General features: G+C 48.9%; 1 protein-coding gene across 11 annotated transcripts in view; it reads left to right on the forward strand.

The window, feature by feature from the left end:
• The window catches only part of CACNA1C (calcium voltage-gated channel subunit alpha1 C), a 648720-nt gene that overhangs the window by 561376 nt on the left and 67125 nt on the right, over positions 1-20219 (forward strand). For 5 of the 11 annotated variants that reach the window (XM_072766357.1, XM_072766356.1, XM_072766359.1 and 2 more), the window contains one exon: positions 18362-18445. In XM_072766357.1, the coding sequence (XP_072622458.1) occupies positions 18362-18445 (84 nt within the window). Of the gene's footprint in view, positions 1-17669; positions 17754-18361; positions 18446-20219 lie in introns of all 11 variants that reach the window. The other 6 variants (XM_072766353.1, XM_072766354.1, XM_072766355.1 and 3 more) reach the window with 2 other exon arrangements.

The following is a 20219-nucleotide window of genomic DNA, read 5'->3' on the forward strand; positions in this document are numbered from 1 at the left end:
AGTCTAATTCAGGAGCATAAATTTTGTCCTGACCTAGAAAAGACCACTGAATGTCCCTGGTCACCTTCCATAGGGACCATGGTACCTCTGCTTACCTGTGGTCCTATTCCAAACCATGTGGTCTGGCAGTACTGACAGGTTCACAGCCCACAGCAACGTGACCAGTGAGGCTGGGAATGCAGGTTCATTGCCAAGTTGAGCTTCAGTCGCAGATGACAGCCTCTAACAGGGAAACTGGCACCACTTTTACCTCATTTCATGAGACATATGGTTTAAATATTTCAGAGCCTTGAGTCATTCCACAGTTGACTCAGATGTGTCTCTCATGATGTCTGATGCAGTCTGTAGAGCCCTGCAGTGGACTTTGTGAATTATACCTCATGACCACAGAAGATATATTGGGCAAACCTGCCCTACAAAGCAAATGAAATTGATCCCTACAGGGTCCTCAGCCTCAGGTGCAAGACACCCTGCAGATCAAGAAATAAGCCATTTCCTAGGAAGTAGCTAGCTGTGGTGGTCTAAACCATAAGGTGACTGCTAGGTTCCTCAATCCCTAGTTTTCTATTGTGACAAGATAGAGTAAAATAAGAAAGACTTTTCCCAAAGAAGTACCTGGGTCCTACATGATTATGTAGGACCAAGTTGGCCAGCATGGAAAAGTCTTGGTTAGAATTGTCTGAAGGTAACTAGATAACTGGGTTGTTCTCTTAATAGTGAATTGAAATGCATCAGCAAAGACACACCAAAAAAATTAAGATATACTTTATGATAAGCACTGAAAAATATCTAATGCTTCAGAATAAATCTAACAAAAAATTACTAAGATCTCTGCAGAGAAAACTATAAAATTTCATAGAAAGGAACTAAAGAAAGCTAAGTAAGTTGAGAAATATATCGTGTTCATGAATTGGAAAACTCAGTATTATAAACATGTCCTTTCTCTTTAAACTGATCCATGGATTCTGAACATCCTAGTGAAAACTCTAGATTGGACGTTACCCAGAGTGAGAACAGCAGGAGAAAGGGAAGCCGCCAGCAAACCCTTTCTCACTGATAGGATGACCCTGGGTGGTCCCAAGGCTGAAGCCCACTTGGGCAGCTCTGACATCACCATGGAGAGAGAGAGGCAAGAACCTGGTTCCAGAAGCAGTGCCAGTCACAGATACTCCACTGTTAACTACAGGTTTTAGTACCAGAAGGGGTGGTGATGTCACTTGGTTGCCTGGGATTTGCTGTTGACAATGACTCAGCGAGCACAATGAGGAGGGGAGGAGGGGAGGGGCTTCAGGTTTGCTCTCCTTAGCCCAGGAAGGTAGGAGTTGTCCCAGTGAAAAAGGCTCCTGACTGACTACTCTGCTCCCTGTAAACTTTCAAGTGGGTCATGAAGGGATGAAGAAGCAGGTCTGTATCTCCCTCAGGGGAGGATGCTGGAGGGGATTTGACTCTGGCAGCTCTCTGTGATCAGAGCCATGGCCTCCCCTTTCAGCTTTCTCCCAACTTGAGAATAGTCTAGAAAGGTGAAAGGTGAACAGAACCAAAGTAAAATCGCTCATTGACCTTCCTGCCACCCCAGGCTTCTTGAATAAGAGTAGCTGAAGCCTTGGGACTTACTTTCATGATGCAGGACAAATTAGGGCCCAGAGGCATTTCAAACCTAAGGGATCAAGCGAGGTCTTTGGACCAGCTCTAGCTAATAGAACTTCCTGCAATATTCCACACACGCTGTCTATAATATAGCCACCAGCCTCCTGTAGCTGTTGAGCACTTGAAATGTAGTTAGTACAGCCAAGGATTGGTTTTCAAATATATTTAATTAATTTAAAATTATATAGCCAAATGTGGCCAGCAGCTGCTATATTGGGCAGCACAGCTCTAGACACTGCTCTTTCCCATAATATTCCCAGCTTCTGCTGTCCTCTATCTTGGTTTCTTCAGCCCAGCTGCTCTGGCTGGCTTCATGAAGCCAGATGGTTTACCTCACCCTCCCACTCTCTCTCCAGCTGTTAATTTTCCACCAGAAATTGACTCATGATGGTGGAAGCCCTCTTGTCAGGGTAAGACGGTCTCTTGCTCTGGGATCTCACAGTGTGGATTTTCTCCTGACTTGGCCAATTCTCAAAGTCATCCCTTGTCACCTGCAAGTGCTGAGGTTCTTTCCCTATGGATCCTGTCCCACCAGTCTCTGAGCTACGGAAGGCCCAAAGGAAGGCAGAGAAAGTGCCCTAGCAGGTGCCATCTGGAATTAGTCTGCTGCCAGAGGTTGAATATAAGGTGTGTCCCTGGTGATCCCTGGGGCACCAGCTACTCTTGTTTCCCAGTCCATTGGACTTCAGACTAGGTTTCCTGATAGTATGTTAGTGCCCTAGTGAAAGTGACATCTGAGAGCCTTACGCCCTACCCAGTTCTTACCTGACCCAGGATGTAGAGCCTTGACCTCACATATCCCCAATGCTGGCCAGAGACTGGCTGCCTGGTAGCTTTGATGTCACTTCCAAGGGGGGTGCCAGCCTTCCAGCCACATCATCTCCCCAGCTCAGCCCTGCCTGGCCTCCTAACCCTGCCCAATGGCTTCTACTGCCAGGCTCCCACATGCCTTATAACAAGCCACCTGAACTGCCTGGGGCTGTGACTCCTGTCCCCTGCCCCCAACACAGAGAACCTGGCTAACATTTTAATAGTGTCAGCTAACAGTGGGGCAGTAATTGTGCTGCCACTATATTGTCTCTGCTTTGGGGGGCTTTTTGTGTAGTCTCTGTTATCTTTCTGGAAAGAGGACGTGAGGGCAATGAAGCCATTGCTGCTTCTTGGAGAGTAGAGAAACAGAGAGAGGGTGAGATTGGAAGCAGGGGCTGATGCTGGCAAAGAATGCAGATCCTCTGGGATCCCTGGGTGGCGCAGCGGTTTAGCACCTGCCTTTGGCCCAGGGCGCGATCCTGGAGACCCTGGATCGAATCCCACGTCGGGCTCCCAGTGCATGGAGCCTGCTTCTCCCTCTGCCTATGTCTCTGCCTCTCTTTCTCTCCCTCTCTCTCTCTCTCTCTCTCTCTCTCTGTGACTACCATAAATAAATAAAAATTAAAAAAAAAAAAAAGAATGCAGATCCTCCTTTCCTCAGTCTGTTGTCCTGAGGAGTCCATCAGTGGCTCATGCACACTTCCTTTGGCTGGGAGCAAAGGATGAGTCATAACTAGAAGGAAGCCTGGTTAATGAGATAATTTGAGAATCAGAGCTGCTCAGGACCATGGAGGTCAAATACTTGTCAGGCCCCTCCCTATAGCCCAGCACTGGGCACAGCCTCACTATGGTCCCACCCACATGAGTAGCCACCAGGCTATGAGAAGGAAGAGACAGGAGGCTCTCAAATGGTCCTCTTAGTGATCAGCACTGTGCAGTGCCTGAGCCAGGGCCAGCCTGCTCTGCATCTTCTCCAAAGGCCACCTTCCTCTTACTGCTAATCATGCCTATACAGTGCAGGGCATCCCGTGGCTTCCAGTAGTCCCCAGAGCAATCTTTTCTCTGCATACTCTGTTGTTTGTTTCATACTCTGTTGATTCTTCTCTTGGGAAGGATTGTTGGCCCTGACAACGGTGGGCATAGGCCCTGGCAAAGGTTTGGGGATATTAGCATGATCAAGATGGAGCTAACTTTTTTCCACTGGGCTTGTGGCAAAAGGGACAGGTATGGGCTAGGTTGAGGCTCTAGGTTCGCCTATTAGCAGGCAGAAGGAAAGCTGGAATGGAGGGGTGGATGGCCCGGAAGCACTCAGAGAGAACACTTGCAAGGAAAGTCTGAAGCCCAATTTCTCAGTCTACTCTGTCAGTTCCATCCATGTCTGGAAGTTTCTTTCCTTAAAGATCCAGCATCTGGTTTCCCCTTGGCCAATAGCTTTCCACACACAGCCTGAAGAGGTCATAAAGATGCCAACTTGGGGTTCTCCAGGGGCACCCGTGCCCTCTACAAATGCAAAGGGGGCTTCTGAAGCTGAAGGTCCAGACTGTTCAGACATGGACCCACTTTTAGGCGTTGGAGGCCTGTCTTCCATAAGCAAGCTGTCCCCTGGGGAAAGGGAGCAGGGTTCTGATACTCACAAGGCAGGAAGAGAAGCTGGGAGAGCATCTTAGTGATGACACAAGCCCCAAGCCCCAAGGCAAGTAGCTTATTTGCTTTTCTGACCCCAGGAAGAGAAAACCATTTTTACCAAAAATGAGCCCTGCCTACTGTCCTACCCAGGCCAGGGTATCATATCTGGACTACAGTATTCATTAGCTTCCAAACTCAGATATGCTCGCTGTCCACCAAAGGAGGCAAGTGGTCAGGGGGTGCACTAAAGAATGGGTGCCAAAGTGTTGCCAACTCTGACAGAAACAGAGCCCAGGGAGAAAAGGACATGTGAGCCTGTGTTAGAGAAGCTGCTGATCAGCACAGGAGTTCTGTCAGCTGCCATCGAGTCCCTGAGCAACCCCCAGGGGCCCTGGGTCAGCCCGGGTAAATGGAGTGAGAAGGATGGCAGGGCCAGACTTCCTATAGATGCACCAGTGCAGCAACCAAGGAGGCAAGAAGACTCCAGACACAGGATACCATTCAGGCCTGAGCCTAGGCCTGCCCCTGGGTGATACTCCCTACCCCTGGCTAGGAGAGACTCAGATACCCCACGCTCTTCCACAGGCCAACATCTATTTCAGGACTCTTTCTCTATAGCGCAGTAATGGACCAGGAGAAGGAAGGTAGAAGTAAGATGACCAGTAGGAAAGGATGCAAACCAGGGCCATTTCCTCTTCTGGAAAGCTGAGTATTCTCTAGAAACCTGGTTTGTTTTTGCCAGATAATGACATTGCCGGCTAAAATCTACTTCATCTCCAACTGTACCTTTGGCTCTAACTGCACCACTTGCTAACAAGTTAGGCATACATTTCTGTGTGATGCAATCATTTTTGCAAGGCTTTCTTTTCTACCAAGCAAATTTTCCTGTCTTTGTTTAATCATCTACTCACCAACAAGAGAAGAAATGCTGGTAGATTGAGAACCAGGAAGCCCAACTCCCATGTCAGCATCACTGAATAAGTTGGGGGTGGGCCAGTAGGGCTATCCCTCCTAGTGCAGTTCTTTCTTTAGCTCCGTTTCTCTGTGAAGTAGGAAGACTAGCTCAGCAGACTATGTGAGATGGAGTAAGGTGATGTCTGTGCTCATTCCTTCGGACTGCTAGAGAAAATGCCGGGGACTGGGCAGCTTATAAACAGCTAAAATGTATTTCTCACAGTCCTGGAGGTTGGAAGTCTAAGATCAAGGTGTCAGCATGGTTACATTCTCTGGTGAGGGGCATCTTCCTGGTTCACAGCTGGCACCTTCTCACTGTGTCCCTACATGATGGAAGGGGTAAAGGAGCTCTGTGGGAACCCTTCTATAAAAGCATGAATCCCATTCTTGTGGGTTTCACCTTCATGATCTCCCCTCCCAAGTACCCCACCTCCTAACACCATGTCTTTGGGCATCAGGATTCTGACATGTGAAATGCAGAGTGTGGGGGTAGGGTGGAAACACAAGCCTGTGGATCATAGCAATATCTAAAAGGTACCTATGGCTTCTGAGGAAGGTGCCATATAGATGGAACATGGCAGGGCTCCTTAGCCTGGGGAGGTTGCACCAGCCCTCTAACTCCCAAAAAAGGAGCCTCCTGCTTTATCATGCCTTTCTTATCCATTACCATTTTTAAAATCGACCCGTTAGCAATTCTGGTGCTCTGTCATCTCTTATCCTGAGTGTATCTATTCTATCCCTTCACACAGATTTCTGCCTAACATCATAATATAATTTCAAGGCTGACCCTAATGCATCCTTGAAGTTGGAGAATAAGACACAGCATAAGCCATGCTACAACATCTAAGACTATCACTCACCTTTTCCTGTGACTAAAGTAACCCCATCACAGGGACAAGATTTGAGCTCCATTTCTTGCCATTTCCTCTCTTTCTCTGTCCCTAGGCCTTGTCTTTCTTCACACTCTGTATTTCTGGAACTCTTTGCCTGTATGTTGCCAGGCTAGTGTTTTGCTACAGGCTAAAAGTTCATCAACAGCTCAGCAAATATTATGTTGAGCACCTACATGGCAGGCAGTGTGCTTGACACCAGGGACACAGTGATGACGAGAAGCAGGCTAGTGAGCGCAGCCTTGCTCACTTCACCTTTTTAAGAACAGACCTCCCTAACTGTGGCTCATTCTTGGATCTTAGAGAGTCCCCAGGTTATCATCGCATCCATCCCTGGTAAACATATTCAGGCTGGTATTCCTGTCCCTACTTAAGAAGCAGTGAATAAACACATGAACCCATTTTGAATCAGTTCCAATACCTTAAATTAAATAACACTCAGAAACAAGGAGGGAAGGGAGTAATACATATTGTCTAAAGAACCAGACGTTACAACTAGATTATCTCCATTCTTGATCTCTCAATCAGTTTGTGAGACAAGTCCTATGAGATGTAGGAAACTGAAGGTCAGAGAAAATCCAAGGATGTGTCAAGATGGCAGAGCTAGTTTTTAGTTGTTTGGGGGACATTTTAATGCAGTTTTAGGTGATTCAAAAGCAAGCTCTGTCCATACCCATATTTGAAACAACAAATATCATCTCAGCATGCTGAGATGTTGTTGTGCATCTAGTGGGTCCTCAGCAAGTGTTCACATTCTTCCTTAAAAACGGATCAGAGACTAAAGGAAAGCAGGCCAGTCTCAAGAAACAAATCTATGCAAACTGATAGAGTCATTCCATTCCCATGTCCTTCTGCCTCCTCTGAGGCCCCTAACCTCCCTTTCCCCCTCATTCGCCCGTTCTGTCCTTGGCACCTGTGTTTTGCTTGCATTGGTCTGGACCTTCTGGATTTCCCTCCCTAACCTCCCTGGTCCTTCTGGATTACCTAAGTGACAGGTACTCTCAAGAGAGGAGATAGTCACCTGAGAGGTGACTACACCAAACAGCCTACAAGTTAATGTATATACATCCACACATGCCCACACACACGCAGATGCACTTGACATGGGAAGACTTGCAAGATGTGGAGACAACACTTAGATTGCCAAATTCCTGGAAGGCAGGAACTATTTCATATGCATTCCTGTGTCCCATGAGAGACATTCAGTGAAAGTTGAATGCATGCATGCCTGAATGCATGATGAAAATTATGAAACTGGAGAACAAGGAAAAGAAGAAAGTCCAAATATTAATGTGAGAAAACATCATTAAGATCATCAATCTTCCATCAATGCAGAAATCTCTAAACCTTCCTCCTTTTTGCCAGGAGAGATTTCTACGGGCAGCTCTGTTGGGAATCCTTCTTTATATTGAACTGAAATGTGCCCCTATGTAATTTCCACTTATTAGTACTGCTTTTTCCATCTTTTTTTTTTCTATAAATTGCTATTGAGCACCTGAGTGATGATGCGGAGACATGGTATTATATCACAGGGCTCATGGTGTAGTGCAGAGACCAACAGATTACGAAATAGGGCAAGTGCTATGCTGGGAGAAAGAGGCCACCTTCAGACAAGGTAGTCAGGAAGGTACTGGTTAAACTGAGACCCAGGGATTGAAAAGAAGCCGGAAGGGCATTTCAGGAAGAGGGGAGAGCAAAGGCCCTGAGGCACAGGCAAGCTCAGCTTGTTTTGGGAACTGAGAACAGTGAGCGAGAGGAGGGGTCAGAGGACACAGGTCCTTCGGGATCTGGAAGGGATACGGATTAATGAAGATTGCCCTCAGAATCCACACAGAGCAGGCCTTAGGGGGAGTTCTACCATCAGATTCATGTGTTTGAACCAGCATGCTGACTGCCTAGAGAAGAACATGCACTGGTATGGGCTGAAGGGGGAAGCAGGTACTGGACATGCCGGTGACAGTTGTGGAGGATGGGGGGAGGTGGGCAGAGTTGCAACATTGTCTGATGATGAAGAGGAGTCAAGGAAGGTCAGGATCCTCTTTTAGCAAGACTACCTCTTACCCACATTTATATCCCTCCAGGTGCTAACACAGTAGCACCTATCAGGCACTCTGAAAATCTCACCAGAGTAAGAGCAAACCAAAACTGGCCTCCACAGACATCATCCCCTGGGGAAACCTGTTTTCTTCCTCACAAATTATTCCAGCCCCTTGATTCAAGCTCTAACTTGAGTTTCCTATGAGGAAACTCCCCTCAATTCTCACCCTCCTCAGGTCACCCCCAAGAACTTGCTGGAGAGGGAAGCAGAAATGGAAAGCCAAGGGAGTGGCTACTGATGCCTGGGGAGCAGCCATCTGGAATGGCATTAGGCAGGACCTGACGTGGCCATCTAAACTAGGGAACTCCTGCCTTCAGTGTAATTAGACAAGTTTCTTCCATGCAGGACACAGAGCCTGTCATGCATGTCATGTGCTCCAAGATTGCCCCAGGTTAAAGCCCCAAGTAAAGGCTATGAGATTCCACACTTGCAGCCTTTTTAGAGGACTGGGACCTTGTATTTTGGTCTATTTGTCTTGTTTCATTGTGCCAGTTAACATCTCCCAGGACTACTGTTTCAAAGAATATAGTTTTGGAATTCTGCAGAGGTATCACACTGATCCAAGGAGGCAAAGCTGGTCCTGAGAGTTGAGTGTTCGGGGCCCAGGATGCGGGCCCATGTCCCGTAGTGCAAGGACAGCACCACCCAAGGAAGACCCAGCCCATGTGTCCTGGGGGAGCATCTGCGGAGTCCTTATCTCAGGGATGCTATGTGTAGAACATGAGGCTCAGTGTCCAGTTCAGTGGCCTGTTAGTGGCCAACGTTCAGTGTAAATTAACCTAGAAATGTGAATGGCCCTTGGATTGAATGACTTTCTATTTCCTCACCAACCTGGGAAAACTCAACTTTAAAAACCCGAAGAGCAAGCAATATTTCCTTTTAAGAGTTCTATAGAAACAGAGACATCCTTTTAGGCTAGTGATTTTTGATCTTTTAGAACCAGGCTCCCTTTTTGTAACAAATACTTTGTAATACCTCCTTGATTTTCTTTAAAGAAGATCGGAGGAAATTTAAATCCTTATATATACAAAATTCTCATCCATACACATATGTCATATTTATATATATAAAGGTTATGCAATATTTATATATTTTACATTATGTATTTATATGTATTTATACATATAAAATGTATACACTTTATATATTTATAAATATCTATTTATTACAAATAGATATAATAAATACAATATAAATAAAATGAATATTATATAAATGTGTTTTATATGTGTGCATACATATATATTATATAATATATATATATATATATATATATATATATATATATATATAAACCCTGAATTTTGACGTAATGGGAAAAGTCTGTATTTAGTAGAAGAATCATTCCATACAAAAAGCAGAGGTTAATGAAAGAGCAGAGATCTGAGACCTTTGACTAAAACATAAGTTATACCTGAGGGGCCTGATTTGCAGGTGGCACCCTACATGTCTCTAGAAGTCCTACCGGACACGCTGCAGCTCACGGGCAGAACTGCCCCATGAGGAGCAGGACATGCAGCGTCCTTGGCCCACCCACCCATTACTAAATGCCAGTTTTGCCCTCCTGAATTTCAGCAGTGCCCCTGCAGGTTCCCAAGCACCCCCTAGAGGGCAGTGCATGCCCCATAGTGAGAACCAGCGCCTCCGGCTGAGGTAGGACTCCATTCAGCCTCTCACTTAATTCTTGAAATATTTGAAACCTGTTTATCCAAATGATTAAGAAACCAGTATCTCCCCCTTGCAGGGGAACCTCATCACATACGTATGAACGTCTCCTTTAGAGGAGCAGAAAGGGAGGCAGCAAGGGAATGACGTGTAACAAGACCCCTGTCCGCCCCACCCCTGGCTGCAGCGCAGTCAAGAGGCACACACTGGGTGGGGTGTGGCTCCTGCCTGTGTCTTAGCAGCCTGATTGGTGAGGTGGCATTACCCTGATTATTATTTATTTGTGGATTGTCCATGGGGTACCTGATGCCAAACAGGGCCCGAAGACAGGCACAAGTGGGCTTTGTCAAGGAGGGGCCTCCCCACTGTGGCTCTTATACCCAGGGATTTGCATATTGTTGCAACATTGTGACAGGTTTCTTTCCTGCCTGGGCTTAAGAGCTTGAAAGTCACTATGAATGATAAAAAATAATTATATGACTTGCATAAAGCCTTTGTGTGGGAAGGGTGGTATTAGCTATTACACTAAATTATTTAATGTGGAAAATTATTCACACTGTGTAAAGAAGCCCAGTGGAAAGTACACTGTGGTTCCCTTCTCCATCCCTGCCGCTGAGAAACCAGAACACACCAAGTCCCGGAGGGGCAGAGGGATCCCCAGACCTGCAGGGCTCGGGGTCACGGCCGCCCCAGCAGCCCTGAGGCCTGGCCAGCTCCCAGACACTGCCGCAGGGGAGGGGGCGGCACAGGACAGCCACCAGACAGGCCAGGAGAGGCGGCATCCTTGGGAGGGAGGGCAGCAACACGGCGACCAGCAGGTACTGGACACGTCCTGTGGAACTCAGGTTGTCCTCCCAAAGCCTGCGGGCGCTGCACAGTGATTGTTGCTGTTTGACAGGGAAGGAAGCCCAGGCTGTGGGAACTTGCCTGCTCCACTCAAAGCACATCTCTGGAAATGAGCGCAAGTAGCTCATTGCATTCACGTTTCATTCACTAGGGCAGGTGCAGGTGCGGCCTCTCACAATTGCACCTGGGCCACACCTGCCCCTTCACTAAGAAGGGCTCAGGTCAGGGAGGGCATGGAGGGGACCTGTCGGATGTGGGTTGGGAGCGCTTTGCCAGCTGGATTGGAGGAGAGAGCATTCACGGCAGGCAAACACCTAGGGCTGTCACAGGCCCAGGTCCCAGTCAGCCCCGGAGCCGGAGCCGAGGGGTCGAACGGCTCCTCCTCATTATCTGTTCCCAGTGCTGCCCGTCTTCTCCCTTCCCTTCTCCTTCAAAAAGTGTCCGTGGTGTTTATTTGTACCGCGGTTTGCCTGCATACGCTGCACCGTGTCTGCCCACCCTTGCCCCACCATGGGGACACATCCATTCAGCACCCTGGTCCTGGAGGGGACCTTGGCAGCAGGAAGCTCGGAAGCAGCAGGAGGCAGCTGCTGGGACCCTGCCACCTACGCAGGTGCACCCTGAGGCACAGAAGGAACCTGCTGAGGTCCCCAAAAGGAGCTGAGCCGATAACCACCAGTTTTCATCTGCTCGCAGAGAAGGTGCAAATGTCAGACCTACTCAATTGTGTGTAGTCCTAGGCACCTAGTCAGTGCTCATTATGTGCTGGTGAGAGAAATCAGTGAAAGAGGGCCTTTAAAATGTTCCTGGGCAGGAAAACACTTAATTAAAAAAAAAAGCTGGAGCAGAAGGTGTCCAGGTCAAAGTGCACATTCCTCCACCAATTTCAGGAGCAGCCATGTCCCCACCAACCACTGGGGCAAGGACCCAGTCCCTAACCCTAGCCCGCAGTCTGCTCCTGCCCCCTGCCCCCTTGTGTCCGCTGCACCCCCCCCCCCGAGTCTGGGGGGTCTGTGCAGCCCGAGCCTCCAGGAGCTTCCGAATAAGCACATCGCAGGGTAGCAGCTGCCAGAGGAGGGCAGGATCCTCACTGCCTCCCCAGGCTGCCGGGGGCCTGGAGCAGCTGCATGCTCTGGTTATAACTTCTCCATTAGACGCCACTAATCTCCATGATTACTGTTATGTCTAAATGACATCCTAACATAATACAATTCCTATTATCTCTGCTTGGTGTCAGTTACCATTGTGTTCCACGAGATTCCATGAGACTGACTCTTCCCACTGCCGCTGTGCTGCCAGCTGCATCCAGCACCTCTCCCTGACTCATTTGCTGTCCCCCACGTCTCAGTCCCACCACCTGGAAGCAAGAGAGATCAGTGCTCCCAAGGCACTGGACACAGCCTCCCCCGGCCACACCACCCGCCTCTGCGCAGCTCCCTGCCTCCTGTACCTCCTTTCGAATGCCTGCTCACTCAAGCAGGGGCTCTTGTTCTCTTTCAGGGACCCCCTGCCCTGGGGTGAGGATGAGCCATCTTTGGCCCCTGCCTCCAGTGGGTGGCCTGACCCCTCCCCCAGCTTTGTGTAGACTCCCTGCTTTCCCCGGAGAAGCAGAGCCACCAGAGACCCTAGGCCTGCCTCTGGGGACCATGTGTCCCGCCTGCCTCTGCTCATGCTCCCTTCCACTCCCTCCTCTTATTCCTTTCTCCTTCTCCCCACTTCCCACCAACTGTGTAGCTTTTCCTCTCTAACTCCTCCTTCCCTGCTTCCCTCTGCTTCTGCCATCTACCTTTTATGAATTTCCCCATCTGTGCCCTTCTCACCTTTTGCTTCTCAAGTGATTCTTCAGTCCCTTTGCTTCTCTGGCATCAGTACCTCCTGCCAGTTGGCTTCTCCCTCCCTCTTGACACTCCTCCTTCCCTGGCCTTTCTCTGTCTCAATTCCAGCACCTCCACTTCTAATCTTGGCTCAGATCTCTCACGTCAACACTGTGCCTGGCAATATTCTCTGGAGCTCCAGGTCCCTGGAAGTAAATCCCCCAGACAGACTTAAAGTCCAGGTTGGCTTTCCGAACATCAGGCCAGGAAAGTTTCCTCATCACCCCCTCTGGGTTCCTTTGTTTTACCATTGGAGGTAGATTCTGCATTGGGCAGGCAGGAACAGAGAAGAGGAAAAAAATGAGTGATGGCAGCAAAAGAATTCTTACCTCAAAATCCCTAATAAGAATGCACAGCATACTCCCAGGTGTGCAGATTTTCTTGTGATACATTCTCCCCACCAATCTGTTTTAAAGCTTTTATTGTCTCTGAGATCACGGAGGAGGCCTCTGCCCTGGGCAGGGAGGTTGCTGAGAATCCAGCATTCAAGGGCAAAGGCACGTACCTACAACCTTTCAGCCCTGCTCCCCAGGATCAAAGGTGAGAAACAGGCCCACCTGGCAGTCCATTCCTATCCTCTTAGCCCTCCAGGCAGAAGAAAAGGGTCCTCAGTCTCCCCCAATGGAATAGTGGTTTCTAAGGACCTGGCAGTTAACTGTCCACACTACCCTACGTCTAATAAAATTTAGCCATGACAACTTGCAAACTGTCATCGATCTCAAAACATTACCAGCCAGATTTCATGCAAGAGTCTCCAGACAGTCACACTACTCACTAGAGACTCAAGATGGGCAGGAAAGGTCCTAGATGCAGATGAAAGGCAAGCTCAGGATTCCAGGACCTTTGACCCCTCCCTCCTTCTTCTACACACCTGGGCTTTGCCTGCCCTTCTACTCAGTCCCACCCCCAAAATGAAACTTGTGAATCCCCTTCAACTAGGAGAGAAGTAGATCAACTTGAGTTAACCCTGACAGTCATCCAGACTTATCTAGAGCTTACTTCAGGCCAGGCACAGGTCCAAGTGTTTCACGTGTATTGTCTCATGTAATCCGCACTGTAGACCTATAGCTTTCCCATTTTACAGGTAGAGAAACTGAGGCACAAAAAGGTGAAGTTATTTGCTCAAGAGTACACAGTTTATGAGTGCCAGAAGTAGAATTTGAACTGACACCCTACCTGCCAAGACCATACTCTTAATACTGCCTCTTTTAATTTGAAATAGCTTCAATAAAAATAAAAAAATAAAAAGAAATAAAAAGAAATAGTTTCAATGATGGAGGTGAATCAGGGCACAGAGAACCCAAGAGAGGAAAATCCACAATTCTTGTGCATTCAAAATGCATAACATGGTGTTCCTTTCTAATAATGATTTGCTAAAGCTAATATCAGTTTTGCCTACATGTTCTCAACCCACCTCAGCCACTGAGCAGCTCTCAGGAGACTGGATCATACTGAGGGTCTAAGCAACTGCAGATCATAGGGGTGGCCACTCCTCGGCCTCAGTGGATACACACAAGAGCATCCCCTGGAAGGCTAGAGGAGAGGCCCATCTTCTGAACTCACCCACGGAGGTTGGGAATTTGAAAGCAGAAAACCCACTGAATCTGCAGGATTTAAGGACATCAAGGGAAAGCCATCTAGTCCCCAAACACCATACCTTCTGGATGATCAGCCCTGCTTGATTCTGGGGAGTTGGACATTAAGAGGTTTGGTTCACCATTTCAGGGAGAGCAAGGGAAACCCTTTCCCTAACCTTGACTTCTACCCTACCATTTGGGACCTCATCACCAGGGAAAGAAGGAGTGACAGGTTTAACCTGGCTCTAGGTCAACCTGATTTCATAAGAGAAAAAGCTTATGATTTTTTCCCACCCTCCTTCTACCATTACACTCCCAATATCTGTATTACCTGTGGTTTCCAGCAAATGAGGAGGTAGGCAAAACAGGGTTTTGTTTTGTTTGTTTTGGGTTTTATGTGTGTGTGTGTGTGAGAGAGAGAGAGAGAGAGAGAGAGAGGGAGAGAACACTAAGCTCTCACACTCCAGAGTGTGCAGTGGGAAAAAAATATCCCTCCAGGGCCTGCCCACTTAGAGATTTGGCCAGGTGTCTAAATGGAGATCACCTTGTTTCTGGGGATGGGTGTGGATTGGTTGAGAGTGAGAAGAGGAGGTGGATGAAAGAAACAGACCTGAAAGCTGGATCCAAAATCATTTTCATGGTCCAGTTTGAAGAACTGATGGGCTTGTGGGACAAAGGCGTGGGGAAGGTGGGTGGATGGGTGGGGGTGAAAAGCTGCCTCTTAAAGGGATCCTGTCACCTACCCTCCTAGGCAGGCTCCCTCACCCCTGCATTCTAGCTATGTGTAAGTCTCCTGGAACAGAGTCCAATAAGGCAACTGGTTGGTCTCCGCAGCCTGTGGAGGCCCTGGCACTGGGCCTACCAAGTGGCTCACGCCGGGACGGAGGAGTGGATCAAAAGCCCCAGCAGCACAGTCTCGTGAGGGCAAGGGCAAGGCATGAGGCATTCATCTTGAGACAGCCCCACCTGTGGAAGCCTGTCATGGAAGATCCGGGGGGGGGGGGGGGGGGGGGGGGCGGGGCACAGTCAAGAAGGAGTGGACTGGCCTGTGTTTTCCATCCATCTGCACGTACACAAATGAGTTTCAGGGAAAGGGTGATGAGCCATGCCCAACCGGGAGGTTGGCAGGGTCCCTTTAAGTGTCAGCCTTCGCTGGGTGCTCGGCAGCTGACTAACCTGTGTATTTATCCTGGCCTTTGCCCTACTCTCTGCCTTCCTTCCCTTTTCTCCTCTCCCAGAGGCGTTGCAGACCAGGCCGGCTTATTATCGTTTTGTTGCAGGTCTCCGGTGAATGAGAAGACCAACTCAACTTCCTGTCCTGAGCGCTGAGCCTTCCCCCTCCCTATCTCTCCTCTTGCCCCCACACCCAAATAATGTTTTCTTATGGCATTTTCTAGGCTAGATGCTGAACATTCCTGGACTCTGGTCTGGCTCCTGTTTCTCTCCTTTCTCTTCCTTGACCCTGTCTCCCCTTCCCTTCTGAAATAGCTCTCCCCACAAAGATGGTATTTCCATCGAGAGAAACTCCCCCAGTGTTTTCCAAACTCTAATTTTAAGACACATGCATATTTATAGTTCATTTGGGGTCTTCACTCTTTACCTCCCCTCCTTAAAAATCAGTCTACTCCAGTTGCCCTGTGAATAATATCTAAGAACTGGGGAGGGAATTGGTTATTTCCTGCTTATAACATGTGACTTAAATGGGAAAGAACAGCCTCTCTCTGCCTCAAAGGCTCTAGTATATTCAGAAATGATTCTGGGAAGCCAACAAGAAAGCCATGATTTCCAGCTGACCTTCACCTGACCCACGCCCTGGCCAACCTCTGTTTCCCCAGTCTGGCTGTCCAAAGTCTCCGCCATGGCGTTTCTGTTTTCTTTTGGCAGAAATGCCTGGGAACCAAGAGGCCCCTTTCCCTGTGACCTGACCTCCCACTCTAAGAATAACAGCCCTAGGACAGCATGTCTTGTGATCCCTTTGGAAAGAGGGCATGGCTGGGAAGTGGGGAAGTTCAGGGAGCTGGATAGAGCCAGGAGGAAATGGAAGAACACAGACTCTTGGCTCTTGTGAGTAAAAAATTAAAAGGGAGAGTTTGCAGCCCTCAAGAGAACTGGGGAAAGAGGTCTGGGAAACTCTCTAAGGACCCTGAATGCTTTCATACCCACTCCCCAACTTCTAGAATCCCATCTCCTGGAAGCCCCAACTGTGGCCCAGAGAACAGGAAAATGCTGATCTTGCCAAACAAATGTGGTCCAACCCTGTCTTGTCTCCTTTGCTGAACACTCCCTGGAAAAGTGAAGATGCAAATGTCCTTTTAAAAAGAAGACAAGTATCTTTAGCACTAGGTCCTTTCCTTTCCACTCCTGGGGAGTATGACCATCCAGTCCCTGGAGTTGCCTGAACTGTGAGCCTCTACCCCATGTGGCCACAGAGTAGAGGCTCTAGACTCCCACCTCTCAGAGAGACAAGAGACCTGTCCACTCTGTGAAGAGTCCACCCTCCCAGGACTCCTGGAAACCTCTAGCCTATCCCTTGGTTGACTAGTTGTCCAAGACCTCAAAAAAGTCTTTCAATAACATCTCTTCCCTTCTCCAAATACAGTGGAACACAAATGAAATCCAGGTATACAGGGTAGAGCAGTGAAATTGGGACACTGCCTTACCACTTGGGGCCATAATCTCTCTTTATGGCACGACTGCCTTCACTCCCTTCCTGCAAAGTCTTTGTCCACATACCCTCTACCCAGACTCCTCCTATCAATCTAGTTCTCAGGCTTTGATAATTTCCTTCACTTTGGTTGGCATTTGCATTTCAATGGGACTCTACCTCAAACTAATGATGTTAGGAAAGGAACCTAGGGGAGGTGCTTAGGAGACACCCCCACCCCCAAAGCACTAGCTAGGGCCATATCTGACACTACCAAACTATAAGACAGACGTGGACTCTGTCTCCTTTCAGTTAGTACAACTTTTGCCAGGCCAGAGCTGTCCCTGGAAACACCAGGGCGTGTTCAGTTCTGGAGCAGGGGTGATCCTGATTCTAACTGCAGAGCGTCCCGCTTATTGCAGGTATTGTTTTAATGATGCAGTCCTCTTGTTATTGGCAAGCTTTACGTCAGTCACCGCTGAGCCCAGATGACCCAGCCACCCTACTGAACCACGCTGCTGTGGTTTTCAGGGACTTTGGAACTCCCAGATCATTCATAGCACCATGGCCCACTCACCTCGAGGGAGTCACACACCTGTGTCCCTCCCTGCCTCCAGGCAGCGGGCCCCTCTGATGCAGGAGAACCGGGGGCACAGGAGATGCTGAGCGAGGACTGAGAAGGGAGTCCAGCCATGTCCCTGCACTACTGCAACTCGCACTGCCTACTCCCATGCCCACCCCTGCCCCCAGAGGGAAGCAGAAAGAGCCTTTGTGCAGGAGGGTGGTGAGGTGGGATGGATCTGGAGGAAGGGGGCTGTGTGACCATGGAGGGTGGGGCAGGAGGGTTGGACCAGCCGCCTCCCAGCCCCCCCCCGCCCCCCGCTTCCCTCCTGGGCTCCTGGCCGCAGTAAGGGTGCTCACAACTCCAGCAGCAACACTGAGGTGCCCGGACGGTGATTCTGATGGTGATGTTGCTCTGTTCTTGTCTGTCTAATATTCCTTTTTAATCCCCATCCTGCCTGCCCCTCCCTTATGTAGGGTTACTTTAGTGATCCCTGGAATGTTTTTGACTTCCTCATCGTAATTGGCAGCATAATTGACGTCATTCTCAGTGAAACTAATGTGAGTATGACTCTGCCCTCCCCAGGAAGCCTCCTCCTTCCTCCTCTGCCTCCTCTCTTTCCCCTCACTCTCGCTCTCGCTCTCTCTCTCTCTCTCTACCTCCTTTTGTTTGGTTGGTTTTTTAATTTCCTGTTTTTACCCCCCTCCAGTCATGCTTTTTATTGAACCTGCCGTCGTCTGTGGGAGAAAAAAAGTGGGAGCTCCTCCTCCTTTTTTTCTGCATGGCCGGCTCTGCCCTGCCGCGCTGGGCCCAGGGGCCCAGAGCTGAGCGGAGGGGCGGCCGCATGGGGCTGCCCGGCCCCCTCCCCGGCAGCCGGCCCAGCGGAACCTCGGTACTAACCCAGCTTTTGTCAGGCCTTTCCGCCCCTGAGAACCAGGTTGCCCAGGTTTGAGCTGCCAGAACTGTAGAGTGGTAAGAGAGTATTTAATATGCCCACGTAACCTCTTTCTTTTCTCATTTTTTCTCTTCTCTCCTTTCTTTCATGCTTTTTTTTTTTCATTTTTCCTCTTCCTTTTTGTTTTGTTTTTCTCCTTTGTTCTTGGTTGTTTTTTTTTTTTCTTTCTCTTCTCTCTCTCTCTCTCTTCCTCGGCTTCTCTGCCCCATGCAGCACTATTTCTGTGATGCATGGAATACATTTGACGCCTTGATTGTTGTGGGTAGCATTGTTGATATAGCAATCACCGAGGTAAACGTAAGTACATGGCGTCTGTCCCTAACTGTCCGTGCCTGCTCTAACACTCATTTGTCTTTGCCCCGGTTCATTTTTTTTTTTCTTCATTTTATTTTCTCCTCCCCGTCTCCTTATTTTCATTTCATTTGTTCTATTTGTTTAAATTGGTTTAAAGGATTTTTTTCTTGTTGCTTTATTTTGAACTTTTCTGTTCTTTTTTTTTTTTTCTTTTTAACTTTTGGAACGAGTTAGGCCTCCCCTTTCCTTTTACGTCCTGATTGCTGCATCTTCTCTCTCTCCCATTCCAATGAGCCTGGCATGACTCACACTGTATAGGAGGACACAGCTATGGGAGCCAGAGAGTGCCAGAATGAGGGGATGTTTACAACTTCTGGGCCACAACTGGGGCAGGGACCCAAGCCTCTCCTCACCCCCCATGTCCCCTCCACACTGCTGCGTTTCCCTGTCTCCCCTGCACCTCCACGGCACCTTGGAAAGGGGCTCTCTCAAGGTGGACCACCAAAGTTAAGGTTTGGACTCTGCCTGCCTTGTGAGCCCCCCTGGGGTAATGTAGCTAGTGTTATGTTGACACTAAAACATCAGCAGCCAGTGCAGGCAGCCCAGCCCCTCAAGCTCTTTGGGGATCTGGGCCATGTCAGGACTCCTGTTGGGTCCCACTTCCCTGGAGCAGCCAAAGAGCCAGATGGCGTGGTCCATCAGGAGCTCTTTCCGAGGGCGGGGACCTTGCCTCCCGCTTGCTGTGGAAGCAGACTCGGGATGAGCACCTCACTCCCACATGATGCAGCCCAGAGAACTGACTCTCACACCTGCCTGCTTCTCCCCCACCCCTCAATCCCCCCACAACCCTGTCCCTGGCTCCCTGGCCTCAGACAGAACCCTGGCCCCTGCCCCCGCCCAAGGCCTCCTGCCATCATCTCCCGAGCTGTCTCCTCCTATACAGCTCCCTGCAGTTCCTGCACATGTCTTTTTGTTACCTGGCATGTTGAAACCTTCCTTCTTTATCTATAGGCAAGCCCACTTGAGGTTAGTCTTTAACACATGTTGTTTAATTTTATTTGTTGTTATTATTTTTCCTTAATTAAGAGACTTGCACAAACCTTTGATGCACTGAACCATTGAATAACAGCACGGAGCAGATGCTATAGAGTTTTGTTCTAAGATGTTTGAACCTATCCTACCAACTGCCACCATCTCCCTACTGCGTCCTTACCCTCCCCCTCCACTCCATATTTTGCTCCCAAGCGGTTGAACTGACATGTTATCTTATCTGCCTGACTCCCCTGACTAGAAGTCTGTCCACTCCCCTTCCAGCAGATGGACGTTGGCAGGAGCCTGTTGCACTTTCCCTACATCCCCCTCTTACACCCTCCCTGCCCACCCTTTAGCTATAGATTTGATGGCCCCTCTGTCTCCAAAATCCCCCCTGGGCTATCTTTGTCTCATGGTGTGTGTGTGTGTGTGTGTGTGTGTGTGTGTGTGTGTGTGTGTGTGTGTTTACACACTGCTCTTTGACTTCTCCCAGGAAACCATCAGATTATTTTTAAAAGTCCACCTTTCAACTCATGCTCTGTACCTTCCTGCCCCTCTCAGCCACCCTCATCTCACCACTCTGAGCACACTCTGGGCTTTTCTGGCCAGAGGAGCCCTACATTGTATGTCAGGTGCATTTCAGGGCCAGGAGTTACCGCCGAATTTCTAAAAGCCTGTGCCTTTGTGCCTGTAGCTGGTGCTGGGCAGTGCTCTCAAAGGAGGGAGTGTGTGAGGAGAGAGATGG

Source organism: Vulpes vulpes, chromosome 8 (assembly GCF_048418805.1).
Source record: "Vulpes vulpes isolate BD-2025 chromosome 8, VulVul3, whole genome shotgun sequence".
NCBI classification, from domain to species: Eukaryota; Metazoa; Chordata; class Mammalia; order Carnivora; family Canidae; genus Vulpes; species Vulpes vulpes.